Source organism: Brassica oleracea, chromosome C4, assembly GCF_000695525.1.
Source record: "Brassica oleracea var. oleracea cultivar TO1000 chromosome C4, BOL, whole genome shotgun sequence".
NCBI classification, from domain to species: Eukaryota; Viridiplantae; Streptophyta; class Magnoliopsida; order Brassicales; family Brassicaceae; genus Brassica; species Brassica oleracea.
Window position 1 is genome coordinate 48230909 of NC_027751.1, and position 14479 is coordinate 48245387.

The 14479-nt window shown below is 37.6% G+C and overlaps 3 protein-coding genes and 2 long non-coding RNA genes across 20 annotated transcripts; 3 read left to right on the plus strand and 2 right to left on the minus strand.

Annotated features, from left to right (window-relative positions):
• Window positions 1-43: 43 nt before the first annotated feature.
• Window positions 44-2917, plus strand: LOC106341684 (pentatricopeptide repeat-containing protein At2g34400). Of its 2 annotated transcripts, XM_013780389.1 has the most exons (3): window positions 291-1211; window positions 1284-2464; window positions 2698-2917. In XM_013780389.1, the coding sequence occupies exons 1-2, from the start codon at window positions 319-321 to the stop codon at window positions 2221-2223; spliced, it is 1833 nt and encodes a 610-aa protein (XP_013635843.1). In that variant the 5' UTR covers window positions 291-318; the 3' UTR covers window positions 2224-2464; window positions 2698-2917. The 2 variants fall into 2 exon arrangements, with proteins under 2 accessions (XP_013635842.1, XP_013635843.1); XM_013780388.1 differs by lacking the exon at window positions 2698-2917 and having other exon boundaries at window positions 44-1211; window positions 1284-2223.
• On the plus strand, window positions 2654-7162 carry LOC106341685 (CAS1 domain-containing protein 1). Its single transcript, XM_013780390.1, has 16 exons — window positions 2654-3038; window positions 3376-3467; window positions 3568-3708; window positions 3809-3865; window positions 3946-4018; window positions 4181-4339; window positions 4505-4654; window positions 4752-5007; window positions 5175-5290; window positions 5372-5458; window positions 5543-5631; window positions 5729-5791; window positions 5889-5945; window positions 6050-6146; window positions 6224-6383; window positions 6494-7162. The coding sequence occupies exons 1-15, from the start codon at window positions 3006-3008 to the stop codon at window positions 6377-6379; spliced, it is 1626 nt and encodes a 541-aa protein (XP_013635844.1). The 5' UTR covers window positions 2654-3005; the 3' UTR covers window positions 6380-6383; window positions 6494-7162.
• On the minus strand, window positions 6901-7903 carry LOC106341686 (chlorophyll a-b binding protein 1, chloroplastic-like). The gene has a single exon (XM_013780391.1). The coding sequence runs from the start codon at window positions 7838-7840 to the stop codon at window positions 7037-7039; it is 804 nt and encodes a 267-aa protein (XP_013635845.1). The 5' UTR covers window positions 7841-7903; the 3' UTR covers window positions 6901-7036.
• Window positions 7904-8430: 527 nt separating this feature from the next.
• On the plus strand, window positions 8431-9583 carry LOC106341687. 2 transcript variants are annotated; one of them, XR_001269737.1, is made up of 4 exons: window positions 8431-8622; window positions 8744-8902; window positions 9071-9126; window positions 9241-9583. It is a non-coding gene; the product is annotated as an uncharacterized LOC106341687 (long non-coding RNA). The 2 variants fall into 2 exon arrangements; XR_001269736.1 differs by having other exon boundaries at window positions 8992-9126; window positions 9241-9580.
• A 2300-nt stretch (window positions 9584-11883) lies between these two features.
• LOC106340680 lies at window positions 11884-13931 on the minus strand. Of its 14 annotated transcripts, none has more exons than XR_001269477.1 (6): window positions 13529-13931; window positions 13218-13451; window positions 12995-13126; window positions 12743-12926; window positions 12162-12655; window positions 11884-12077 (listed from the first exon to the last, which is right to left on the minus strand). It is a non-coding gene; the product is annotated as an uncharacterized LOC106340680 (long non-coding RNA). The 14 variants fall into 14 exon arrangements; XR_001269486.1 differs by having other exon boundaries at window positions 12162-12507; window positions 12609-12926; XR_001269487.1 differs by having other exon boundaries at window positions 12162-12510; window positions 12609-12926.
• Between the last annotated feature and the right edge of the window lie 548 nt (window positions 13932-14479).

Below are 14479 nucleotides of genomic sequence, written 5' to 3' on the forward strand. Positions count from 1 at the left end.
CTAATCAATGTGTAATATTTGTCCGTATAGACTTTTATGCTATGTTGTTCTTCAATCATTTCCTAGGGCAAAAACTCCAAGATCTGAACGAAACCAAAATACAGTGTAATTTAAAAAAACCGAACTAACCAAATACCAAATCAATTGTTCGAATCAACTGGGTAAGTTTTTGGTGAACTGAGTTAACCGAGAACTAAACCACCCGAACCTAAACCTGCACCTGGATCCGGATCCGATCCGATCCGAATTCGCCCCACAAACGTACCATTCTAAACATTTGTTATCTATCTATCACATGTGGCTCTTACGAGCTTTCAAATGCTCAACCCACAGAAACTAGCCTTCTCCATTTCCCGCCAATTCCCATCACTCGACGAATCACGACCCCGCGATCTCGCGAGAGACTTTCTCTGCCTGCTAAAAAAATGCGTCTCCGCGAACCAAATCCGAGAGATCCAAGTCCAGATGCTCTTAAACTCGGTCCAAAAACCGAACTTTCTGATCCCCAAGGCCGTCGAGCTCGGAGACTTCAACTACGCATCTTCCCTCTTCTCCGCGACGGAACAACCAAACCACTACTCCTTCAATTTCATGATCCGAGGGCTGACCAACACGTGGCACGATCACGGAGCCGCTCTCTCGCTGTACCGCCGGATGAGGTTTTCCGGGTTAAAGCCCGACAATTTCACTTACAATTTCGTGTTCGTAGCGTGTGGGAATCTTCCCGAGATTGGGGTCGGTAGATCTGTCCACTCGTCGTTGTTCAAAGTCGGGTTGGATAGAGACGATCATGTCAATCATTCGTTGATCGCTATGTATTCGAAATGTGGTTATATTGATAGTGCACGGAAGGTGTTCGACGAAATTACTGAGAGAGATATGGTGTCTTGGAACTCGATGATCTCTGGGTATTTGCTTGCGGGTTGTTCTAAAGACGCGGTGGGTTTGTTTAGGGAGATGGAGGAGGAAGGAGTTGAGCCTGATGAGAGGACGTTGGTGAGTGTGTTGGGTGCTTGTGGGCATTTGGGCGATTTGAAAACTGGTAGATTGCTGGAGGAGATAGCTGTGAGGAGGAAGATTGGGTTGAGCACGTTCCTTGGGTCTAAGTTGATCAGTATGTATGGAAAATGCGGTGAGTTGGATTCAGCTAGAAGGGTTTTTAATCAGATGGTTAACAAGGACCGTGTTGCTTGGAATGCTATGATCACTGTGTAAGTTAAATGTTCAAAATTTGCTTCATATAAAGTCTGAATCTTTACGAAGTTTGTTTCTTTCCATCTCAGATACTCCCAAAATGGGAGGTCAAGCGAAGCTATTAAGCTGTTTCGTGAGATGGAAGGTTCCAGAGTTTCCCCTGATGCAGTAACGTTTTCTACGGTACTGTCTGCTTGTGGTTCAGTTGGAGCTCTTGAGTTAGGCAAACGGATTGAGACATACGCTTTGGAAACAGGTCTGGAACATAACATTTACGTGGCGACAGGACTAGTCGACATGTACGGGAAGTGCGGAAGCATAGAGGAAGCTCTTAGAGTATTCCAAGCAATGCCGGTGAAAAACGAAGCCACTTGGAACGCTATGATATCTGCTTATGCGCATCATGGACAAGCTCAAGAAGCGCTCTCGCTGTTTGATCAAATGTCAGTCCCTCCAAGTGATGTTACATTCGTGGGAGTTCTCTCTGCTTGTGTGCACGCGGGTCTGGTCGATCAGGGCCGTCGATACTTCCATGAGATGAGTTTCACATTCGGGTTGGTTCCGAAAATCGAGCATTACACAAACGTGATCGACCTCCTATCTCGTGCGGGGATGTTAGAAGAGGCGTGGGAGTTGATGGGGAAGTTTCCCGGGAAGCCAGACGAGATCATGTTGGGAGCGATTCTTGGAGCGTGTCAGAAGAGAAAAGATGTGGTGGTTGGAGTGAAAGCGATGAGGATGTTGATGGCGATGGAAGAGGCGAAGAACGCAGGGAACTATGTTATATCTTCCAAGGTTTATGCTGAGATGAAGATGTGGGATGAATGTGCGAAGACGAGGGCGTTGATGAGAGAGAGAGGTGTAGTTAAGACACCAGGATGTAGCTGGATTGAGATGGACGGTGAGTTAATGGAGTTTAATGCAGGAAGCGATTGTTTACAGTGTGGCAATGAAGATTCAGGGTCGTTGTACGGTTTGTTGGTAGAGGAGATGAAAAGTGAAAGGTATGATTGTCTTCAGCTGTGGTAAAAGATGTGAGTTAACGCGTCTTCTCTCTTGACTTTCAAAGTGGTGCAAAGAGTCCATGATATGGTATGCTTTCATGTGATGGCTTGTAATGTGGGGACAAATGGGTGGTTAGATGTCATAAGTACTAACTTCTGACTTTGTCTACAAGCATTTGTTTAGATATATACAAGTTTTATAACAATCTAAACATATGAGGCTCATTGGTGGAATAACAATATCGCATAACCAAACAAAAGTGATGGTTGGTATATCAATTGATTACGTTTTCAAAACTGTGAATTTTGCTAAATTCTGAAAAGCAGTTTCGTTATTAGATGATTTGTACTTGTTCAAAAGTAAGTAAAAATATGAAGTTATTAGTCTACAAACAAAATAGATTTTAGTATTTGTCCTAGATCTTGTATTTATATGCAACAAATGACAATTCCTATTAATAAGAAAAATGTTTGGCTGACGAGAAAAAAAATATTAAAGCTTTGAATGAAGGGGAAGGAAGCCATCGCGGAACCAACCACAACCGTTTAGGAGAACGACGTCGCATCGGCCATTTTCTCCAACCTTGAAGCCAAATAGCTTCTTAACGTCCAGATCTCTTCTACGTCTTCTTCTCTGTTCACTCCTCCCCTGCGTCTCTCTCTCTGCATGTTCCGCTGTATTCCTAGGGTTTCGGATCCTGAATCTAATTTCTAGAGATCCAATTCGATACATTAGATCCAGCAGTGGAGTTGATTCGGTCCTCTGATTCATCCAATCTCTGAATATCCCTTCGTGGATCCAGTAACATGGCGGATTCGGAGCCAATCACGCCTGGCCAGGTAACATCATCGCGTAACTCTGAGCGTCTCAAGCTTCACTGTCTTCTTACTTCCATTACTTTGGATTCATAGATTTTGGAATCAATAGAGATGCATTTGAATGTTACTTCGTTAAGGTGTGGAGTGATTGAAATTTACAATTTGGATCAATTTGCTCGAGAGAGAGAGAGAGAGAGAGAGAGAGAGAGAGAGAGAGATTCAAATGCTTGTAGTAGCTATCAAGTTCATTCTATTTAGCGTTAATCAAATCTTGAATCTTAAAACGATGCACACTTGAGATTTGGTTTTGGATTACAAAATTGGTAATTCGTGTATTGTATTTCTCTTTTAAATGCAGGTTTCGTTTCTGCTCGGAGTCATCCCTGTCTTCATAGCATGGATATACTCAGAGTTTCTGGAGTATAAGAGGTCTTCAATGCACTCTAAAGTGTATGTCTTTGGGGAATATTCTTTGAATTGTGTACTTACTTACATGCCTCTGTTGTTATGTATCTAATTTGATAGTGATTTCTATACCTCTTACCTGCAGTCATTCAGATAATAATTTGGTTGAGATGGGTGAGGTGAAAACCAAGGAAGAGGAAGTAGCTGTTTTACTCGAAGGTGGTGGTCTTCCAAGATCAGTCTCTACCAGGTTCTATAACTCGCCTGTCAAAACAAACTTGATCAGGTAGTTATAGCGGTTTCTTTCTTTCTTTTTTTGTTTTCTTGGAGTGGAGTCTTCTCTCAATAATAATTAAAAAAAAACATTTACGTTGGCCTGCTTGTAGGTTTCTGACGCTGGATGACTCTTTCTTGATTGATAATCGAGCAACTTTGAGAGCCATGTATGTTCCCTTAATTATCGGATTGGATTCATGCTGATCATCATCATGCTCTCTCATATGATTGTATTACTTCCTCACAGGGCTGAGTTCGGGGGGATTCTGTTTTACTTTTATATTTGTGATCGAACAAGCGTGCTTGGAGAGTCTAAAAAGGTGCCTCCTCTGAGTTTCTTTGACGAATTTCCCTTTCTTAGTTTTAACCGGTCATCAAATATCCCAATACCATTTATGTGCTGAAGATGTGTGATACAGTGTACATTATATCTTGATATCGTTGAGAGGTAGAAAACTAACATCTGAGGTTTGTATTTGCAGAATTACGACCGAGACCTTTTCCTCTTTCTCTACTGTCTGCTCATCATTGTGGCAGCCATGACGTCCCTGAAGAAACACAATGACAAATCACCAATAACAGGGAAATCTATTCTCTATCTTAATCGTCACCAGACTGAAGAGTGGAAGGGATGGATGCAGGTAACTGATTCACTCTTTTCTCAGTAGGTGTCTGTTTCCTATTCATTTTTTTTCATTTGCTTCTACTTCCCAGCATACATCTGAGCTTCTTGTTTTCACCGTTAGATATAATCTTGTTTTGCAGCTGTGATTTCATGCTAATGCACTGCTTTTGTGTCTTTGCAGGTTTTATTTTTGATGTATCATTACTTTGCTGCAGCTGAGATATATAATGCAATCAGGGTCTTCATCGCTGCTTACGTCTGGATGACTGGTTTTGGGAACTTCTCTTACTACTATATCAGAAAGGATTTCTCCCTAGCACGATTCACTCAGGTCATATCAACAGTTTCAATTTCTGTAGTTGATGAGGTTAAGGCATATGTTTCTGTCAGTAACTCGAGATGCTCATCATATCTTTTACTTCTTCCAGATGATGTGGCGTCTTAACTTATTCGTGGCTTTTAGCTGCATTATTCTCAATAATGATTACATGCTTTACTACATCTGTCCGATGCACACTCTTTTCACTCTGATGGTGTATGGAGCCCTTGGCATCTTCAGTCGGTATAACGAAATACCATCAGTAATGGCTGTGAAGATTGCTTCATGCTTTCTTGTTGTCATTGTGATGTGGGAGATTCCTGGAGTTTTTGAGATTTTCTGGAGTCCTCTAACATTCTTACTGGGTCAGTATCAGACTTTCCTCGTACATTATAGTGATTTCGGCAGGGTTGACAACATATCTGTCTCGTGCTAGAACATTTTACTCGGCAATTTTGGATGTCACTTGGTCATTAGGATCTGTGTTTATTTATGTAACTAACATATGGTTTCTGTCCACAAACAACTGCAGGATACACTGATCCAGCTAAACCAGATCTACCACTTCTACATGAATGGCACTTCAGATCAGGACTTGACCGCTACATATGGATCATTGGAATGATATATGCCTATTTCCATCCCACGGTAACTCTTGATTCCTATGGTGCTCACTGCTTTCTAACTTCTCATGACACACACCACTAATTTTCAACATTTCGATCTCAGGTAGAGAGATGGATGGATAAACTGGAGGAATGTGATGCCAAGAGAAAGAATTCAATCAAAACAAGCATAATTGCAATTTCCTCATTCGTGAGTTTGAATTCTCTCTTTCTTATGGATCTTATGTATTTGATATTATTCTGATGGCCGGTTGGTGTTCTTTATATTGTTCAGGTCGGTTACCTGTGGTACGAATACATCTACAAGCTTGACAAGGTTACATACAACAAATATCATCCCTACACATCATGGATTCCAATAACGTTAGTATCAAAACCCTTTTCTGTCACAAAACGTCAGTTCTTGAGATAATCATCCTTTCTGGCTTTTCTGACTTTAGCTTTGATTCTGTTCTTCCAGTGTCTACATCTGTCTGCGAAATTCCACACAGAAGCTGCGAAATTTTTCCCTTACACTATTTGCGTACGTTTCTCAGTTTTAGTCCATTTCAAGTTTTCAACCAAACTTTGTGTTGATTCTGAACATATCTCTTATAAGACAACTGTCATGATCTTTCTAGGTGGCTTGGCAAGATTACTCTGGAGACCTATATATCTCAGTTTCACATCTGGTTAAGGTCAGCAAGAAACTCTACCTACCCTTTCTCCTGAATAAGTAGGCAAGAAACCATCTGTCTCAGTGATTTACGAATGAGTTTAATAAAAATTGCATGTGCTGCAGATCGAATGTGCCTAATGGACAGCCTAAGTGGCTATTATGCATAATTCCAGAATACCCAATGCTCAATTTCATGCTCACCACGGCCATCTATGTCTTGGTAAGTAGAATCTATGAGTCCACAATCAACTCTACATTCTAAGATTGTAATTTGTTCTCATGGTATATTTTCGTCAGGTGTCTCACCGGCTTTTTGAGCTGACCAATACGTTAAAGTCTGTTTTCATACCCACAAAAGATGACAAGAGGCTGCTCCACAATGTCCTCGCTGGAGCTGCCATTTCTTTCTGTTTATATTTAACTGCTCTCATTCTTCTCCATATCCCACACTAACCATGTAAGTCCTTCTACTACTCCTTGTCAATTGCAGCCTTTGTTGATATCGGAATGCTCGCTTAGGCTGATACAACTCTTTATTAACACACCACAACCTTTTTTCATTTACAGGAGGGACTATATGTGGAAAATATGAATCTCACAGAGGTTTCCATGTCAAACTTGCTAAATAGTTACATCACACTGTCTTATATCGACAATAAAGATTTGTTTTCAAACATCAGTAATTTTTTGAAGCTTGCCAAATGAAGCGCCTTTGGGCTACAACTAGAACCAGAGAAGTTTCAGAAAATGGCTAGAAGTGAAGCATCTTGTGGCATTCAGACAGCATCATCTTAGCAACTCCCTTTGTTCGTTTTCTTTCCTTTCTGTTGTAATTTTGTCATCAGTTTTGCCTTCTTTGTATTGCTATATTGTCAGTATACATAACATATATACCATCTGCAATTGCGTGAATTGTTTTTAACGAGAATGGATTATTCAGTTCAGTTTGAGTCTTCAGGTAAAACACCAACACAGTTGAGAAAAAGAGGTTCGATTTCTGATGAATCATACAAAGATACGACAAAGGAAATTGCACAAATTTACATAGGAAAGACCACAAACAAACTTCTCTTTCTCTGGCTCTCACTCACATAACAAGCTTTAACTCGTTCACTTTCCGGGGACGAAGTTGGTGGCGAAGGCCCATGCGTTGTTGTTGACTGGATCAGCCAAATGGTCGGCGAGATTCTCCAACGGTCCCTTTCCGGTGACAATAGCCTGGACAAAGAATCCAAACATAGAGAACATAGCCAACCTTCCGTTCTTAATCTCCTTCACCTTCAACTCGGCGAAAGCTTCTGGGTCGGTAGCGAGGCCCAATGGGTCGAAGCTGCCTCCTGGGTAAAGCAAGTCCTCCGCTTCTCCCAATGGTCCCTCTCCAGCGACTCTGTAACCCTCAACAGCTCCCATGAGGATCACCTGAGTAGCCCAAATGGCTAAGATGCTCTGAGCGTGGACCAAGCTCGGGTTGCCCAAGTAGTCGAGTCCTCCTTCGCTGAAGATCTGTGAACCAGCCTTGAACCAAACGGCTTCTCCGAACTTGACTCCGTTACGAGCCAAGAGCTCAGGGAAAACGCAGCCTAGGGCTCCGAGCATGGCCCACCTGCAGTGGATAACTTCTAGCTCACGGTTCCTGGCGAATGTCTCGGGGTCGGCTGATAGACCGGCTGTGTCCCAGCCGTAGTCTCCGGGGAACTCTCCGGTAAGGTAGCTTGGTGGCTCACCAGAGAATGGACCTAAGTACTTGACTCTTTCGGAACCGTACCATGGGCTGTCTGATGGGCCCTTTGGCTTGGCGACGGTCTTCCTCATTGTCACACGGCCGCTTCCAAGGACTTCTGATGCTGAAGGAGAAAGCTTCACGGCCTTTCCGGCGAAGGCAGGGGAGGAGAGAGCCATTGTTGAGGCAGCCATTAGAACGTTTCTTCTTTTTTGTTGATTTTATGGTTTTTTTTTTGTGACTGGTGAGAGTGATTGAAACTGGTTGGGGTATAGATCGGTTTTATAGAATTCTCAAGAGTAAGGTTTGTTATCTGTGCAATATCTGTATCTGTTTTCTGATTGGCTAATGAGATTTTGGATATGTCGTGTTGTTGTCCTATGTGCCACGCTCTACGCCACAGCTTTTGGTTTAGATTCTTTAGTTGCAGTGACAGACACTTGTGATTTTTACGATGCAAATGGATAGATATATGTCAGAGTTACACGTGGCACGCTATCAGTGGGTATTCCAATTTGCTGAGACGATACTTGATATCTAATTATCTAATGGGGACCCATAAGTTGCCAGCTTTGCAAGACGCAACAACCTCACAGTAAACTGTTGTTGTTTTACGTTCCTAAGTCCATGATTATTGCAGTTTCTTAGGAAGGTTTTTAGACAAAATAAGTCATTTAATTAAATCAAAACCAAATAAAAACATAATAACCGATCCTTAATACATAATTTTAGAAAACGATCATAGAAAGGATCTTTAAACCACGTGTCAGCAAACTGTAAAATTTGATTTTTTTTTCTTTTTTTTTTCTTTCTTTCTTCTTCTCCGTTGACGATTGCTTTTGTGAAGGGAGCAACGCTCCTGTCTACAGCGAGGTTCAGTCGAGCCGGATCAACAACGCCCTTCCTTTGCCTTCTGTACTCAAAGGAGCCTTCAAAATCGTCGAAGGTCCCGCGAGCTCCGCCACCGGACACCCAGGTTAGGGTTTCTCTCGTCTGATCTGATGAAACTTTCGATTTGGATTTTGTTGGTGTATACAAATCTAGATCTTGTTTACAAATCTGTGTTCCTGAGGATTTAGTGTTTTATATGATTGCAGATGAGATTGCGAAGTTGTTTCTTGGTCTATATGGACAACTGTCTGTATCAGTTGTTCCAGATCAGAGTGATGCTGCTTCGGAAGAGAAGCTAAAGATCGGTGTTGTTTTGTCTGGTGGTCAGGCGCCTGGTGGACACAATGTGATCTCTGGATTGTTCGGTAAGGGTTTAATTTCTACGTCAAGTTAATGTTTTTTTTCTGAGCATTGTTGAATCTTGATCTGTAATTTTTTCTTTTTCGGATTTTAGATTACTTGCAGGAGCGTGCTAAAGGAAGCACCTTTTACGGGTTCAGTGGTTAACTCTTTTTTTGAATTGGATTTGCCAGGATCACCCAAAGCTCTTGATGAGGATGAGACTGAATTGCTTGATAAACTTGAAATGGTGAGTAAAACTCAGTAATTTCAGATTGAGTTTATTCATCTCAGACTTGAAAAATACTGTTAAACAGATGCAATAATGCTGGATCAACCTTGGATTATGGTTTTGATTTTTCAGGCAGCAGTTGCAGCATAATCAACAATCCCTCAAGAGCCAAAAGAAGCTACACCTCCTCCACCAAAGTGAGCATCACGTGTTTCAAACTAGATCTTTTTGATATGATTACAGAACTATTCAAACTAAGCATTCGAAACCACATTCAAAGTTGCTACTGGCAAGATGAATACTTTAACTCCCTTGAACTCACCATCTGATACTTGTCTCCCTCTCTTTAATCACTATTCACTCTCTTTTTTTTAAAAAACCCTTAAGTTAAGAAACTATGAATGGAAGAGAAAAAACTAGTTGTTTCTTAACTAAATTCTTAACACACATTTAATACTAAAAAAGTCATTAAGAAACCCTTATGGGGTTATAGGGATAATCATGCTAAATGCCCATGTATAGGTTCAAGGTGACTAAACTCATTAACTCGAAGACTCGCAAAACTTTGGTCATGTTCCTTGCGGTCTTAGTTAAGGACGTAGTGTTTTTTTGGGGATTATAGGCCTATTATTTTTCTCTTGTATATATACTAGAGTTTTTCACCGCGCTACGTGCGGTTTATATATCTTAAATTGTAGAAAATTTGAAAAAATACTCTTATATAAGATGTATTTGAAAACTATTCCTTGGTTTTTTTGTTGAAAAATCATGTTTATATTTATGTATTTTTGTTGAAAAATCATGTTTATATTTATGTAAATTAACTAAACTATACAATCTAAATATTTTAAATATTGATGACCAGAAAAGAATATTTAAAGTATTGATGACCAAAAAATGAATATTTAAATTATAATAGTATATTTTTTATAAATTATTTAAATATTTAATTAGAAGTAAACAAAAATAAAAAAAATTATCTGTTTTTTTATTAAAAAAGTACTTATATTATATAAATAAAATCTTATTAATAGATATTTTACTTGAAAAAATAAAGCATGAAGCATTTATGTTTTAAGGGCTTTTTCTTGTTATCTACTTTCTCGTATCTACTATGTCCTCTAATTTTTTCTGGTTATTTTCTTTTTAAATAAACAAAATCAAACGCTAGTTTCGGATTTCATAAACTCCTAAACTTTAAACTAACCCAATAAAAGTTATCAGTATGAAAAGCTACCAAAAACAATAAAAAGTTGTATCGTAGAAAAAAACTCAAAATCGAGACTCTTTATAATCTAAATTAGAGTATAACAAAAATTAATTATAAGATATGACTGAAGACAGAAGGCTTGATAAATATTATGCTAAATATGAGGGTATGAATAATGCTTGCAAGTGTGCCAGTTCTCTGTTTATATAAATTTTGTACTTTCTTAAAAAGATGGACTTCATAACATTTTATAAAACTTATATATTTTGTCATTTGAAGTGATTAACATGTAGCAATCTTAAATATATGTTTATCTCAAAATATAATTAACTTAATTTAAATTTAGTTCTAATTTGTTAGTTTGAAATCAACTCAAGATATTTGTTTTTCATATAATAAGTGTAGGTTTCAAACAAAAAAGTATTTATCAATTAAAAATCATAAATAAAGTATTTTTTTAAAAAAATCTCTTTACTATTAGGTGAATTGTTTTGTTTGAGTTTGTATTTTGATAAGTATTTATTGGTTAAATAATTTTCACTACTTTTTCTTTATTTTTACCAATAAACTTGGAGTAACCTTGTTCATCATCTTATTTTATACCACATATTTTTCGATAATTAGACAAAAACTGAAAAATGAGTAGCATAACTAACACAATAAATGTAAGGAATTAGCTTAATGTCATTTTTTCATCTTAGTTGTTAATTTTTGTTGATCTCATGCGCTGTATAATGCTTATTTTTTGTTAGTTCTCATTTGAAACTTTGAGAAACTTTTACAGAGTTGTTAAAGTAAGCTCTTAATAATAATGTTGCGGCGAATATTATTTTTTTATTTTATTTAAATTAATAAAAAAACATATCGAACCATAATATGAATTCTTAATCTTTATATATATTAGGATTATTCTTCTTCTCCTACATGATTTTCTTTTCAAATTGTTAATGTTCAATAATTTTATAAAAATACTTCTTTCATCATATATAATTAGTCTCACAAAAGTGTATTTACAATAAATTTTGTTTTTTAAACCTTTTCATTGCATGTTTTCTGTTGTCTTTGTAGTTAGGTGTAAGCTTCCGTCTTACTTCATTTTGTCTTCTCGATTCAGAAGTTTTCTCTTTGTATAATGTATATTTTGCCATTTATATTTCCAATTTTTTTTCTATATTTTTAATTATATCCAGTTTTTAGTTATTCTTATCTTCAATTCTTTTCATATCTATATTTTTATATTCTTTTGGCACATTTATATTGATATTGATTTTATATGTTTAAGACATCATCTTTTTGGTTAGTTGAGATTTTACATGATTTCCAAAATTATTCAGTTTTTAAAGAGTTAACTTAGATATTTAATATCTAATATATTAATTTTTACAATTTAAAAGTTTTTATCGGTTAGGTATATTTATGCTTAGTATACAAACATAGGTCTAAATATCTATCTTTAGAAAAGGCTGCGTAATTTATTAATCCGTTTTTTTCTTTACTTTTTCTCAACTGCGAAAAAAGAAGAACTATTATATTTTTGACAAAAAGAACTGTTAGCTTGCGATTAATAATCATATAAATGTTGATTTTATTATTTTAGCATAAGGACTAACAATATATGTGTAAGACTAAATTTTTTGCGTATGAAAATAATCAAACATTAAAAAGTCGTAGCAGTGGGGGAGCTAAGAGAGATCCACATTAAGCCAAGCTTCCTAATCCTATAAGTATCATCGTCCCCGTTAAATTATGTCATCAAATCCTACATTGACAACTTAGGACAGTATTATTATCTATATTCAGCTGAAAAGAATATTCCATTTTTTTATACATAACTCACTTATACCTGGAGCCTGCAAAAAGTCTAGAGCGTTAAAATCTCCTTCTGCGCCAGACTTGGGTGAAAAACAATCCAAACCAAACCAATGGTGTTATTATCATCTATACAGGAGTTCTCAACAACATAGCTAAGGTTATATATGAATATTAAAATACAAAAAAAAACTCAATAGGTAAAAAAAACTACACGTAGAAACTTTTTTATTGTTCTAGTAAAATTTGGATCTTTAGTCGACACATACTCTAGTGAAAGACATCTAACCTTGTTAAGATATGCAATCTCCAACTTGTAATGTTTCTGGCCTCTACACACACACCAATTATCTCCATTCTAGTACATGGGGAAACAATGCCTCCTCACCAAGTTCAAATGTCAGAAAAATAGATTGGATTCAAGGACTCTAAAGGTTAACCATGTTAACATATACATGCGTGCAAAGAACAATGATGGTACCTCAAATAGACGACTCTAAACAGGTACACCAGCTCTCTCCTCTTCAACTTTATATAGAGAGGGAGACACAAAAGCTTCTGAAGGAGTTTCAATTGACTGCTTATTCGAGTTATTTTTAAGGAATAGAAGCGAACCTGGTGATCGGCGGTGGGAGTGTCTAGTGGGGCCGATGAGAACGCTGATGTTGTCCTGTCGAATCCGCTGCGCTGATCTACCTCATGTTGTTTTAAATCACATTAATCAGGCCGATATATATCTCATAATCAGCGAGGCATGCTATTCTCACCCAACCGCATTGCCTCGTTCTGCGTATAGAGACTAAAATATCAAGTTATTTCCTCTGAAAATATCATTTCGTTAATGCAAGATAAGTTGGTTGGTTTCACCTGAGTTTTCATGGACGGGAAGACATTCCAGAACCTTAAGGTTTCATCTCGTGCTCTGGTTACAATCGTTTTTCCATCAGGTGAGACCGCAACGTACATAACTCTGTATGCGTGACATGTTAGAGTTGCAATCTGAACCACAAAGACAGACATGTTCAGTTAACTACATATACTTATTGATGCAAAGTAATATACAGAGACAAAGGTCAGAGAAATTCATTACTTTGGAGATGGTTAGGTATATCCAGTATATGATTTGGTTGTGGGAGCAACCGTACGTGAGAAAGAATAAGAATTTTACTTTTGGGTTGAAGATTGCATATCTGTGATGTGCAAGAACAAAGACGGTTATAAAATTTGGTTATTTCACGTGAAATCGTGGCAAAGCTAAAGATGGTTCCACGGTTTAGGCGATTGGGAAACCCGATTTGGAGATAAACCCTTCAATGACAGTACCCTGAAACTCAACTGAGTTAGTAAATCGTAATAACGGCTCAAGTGAAAAAAAATCTTTTGGGGAAGATGATAACATACATGTACAAAGATGAGCAGAATCTCTAGCCCAATTGATATGCCCCCTTACTTGCTTCCCAAAATTGCATAACAGAAATCGCAATTCAGTCTCTCCAAACCCCGGAGTGAGGTCACTGAAGAACTGAGCGGTGGAGCTTTACCGGAAGATTTCACGGTTCTGAAAGCCATTTGATGTAGCTTTTTTCAGATATGGTGAATAATGTGTATAATTGGAATGTGAACGAAGGTTTATATGAGATGAAAAGATGTGGGAATCCAAAAAGTTTCGTAGCTATCGTTTGCTTCTCTGAATAATTGATCTTTATGACACCGAAGTCAAGTCACGGAGGACTCTTTTAATGGGTGGGGTTATGATGAATGGAGTGAGAAAGATGAAGAGTGTGGCAATGAAGGATAATGTTTTCCTTAAGATCAATTATGGGTCAGGATATGAGTTTCTATGAGACCAAACGAAAGACCCACTTTTTCTCTTCTTCGTACAAAGTAGTAGTGACATGGCATAAACTTATATTTTGATTGGTTGATTTTTTGAACTGATGTGGATGCACTTAAAGGACTTGATATCGTCCTTTTAGTATTGTTAGATCCTTCTATCAGTTCAAAAAAAAAAAAAAAACAATATTACAATATCTTATGCTAATGGAATCTAGCAAACCTTTTGACTTCCTGAAACTAATTTTGAGTTCCTTCTCATAGTTTCTGTTTTCGTCAACTCATGTTTGGCCATTCCAATATTTTGGTCGACGGCTTGGAAACCCATCTTGAAAGTTATGCTACAGGAAAAAATGAGTATACAAGCAATATTTCAACCAGATGGGTTGAGATCATATAGACTTTTGATTTTGAGGATTTGACCCCAAAAGAAAAAACGATATAATTTTTGACCCAAATCCTAACACAATAAAGACAAAAAGAAGCAAACTCGGTTATTAAATTTTTCTCATTTTTAAT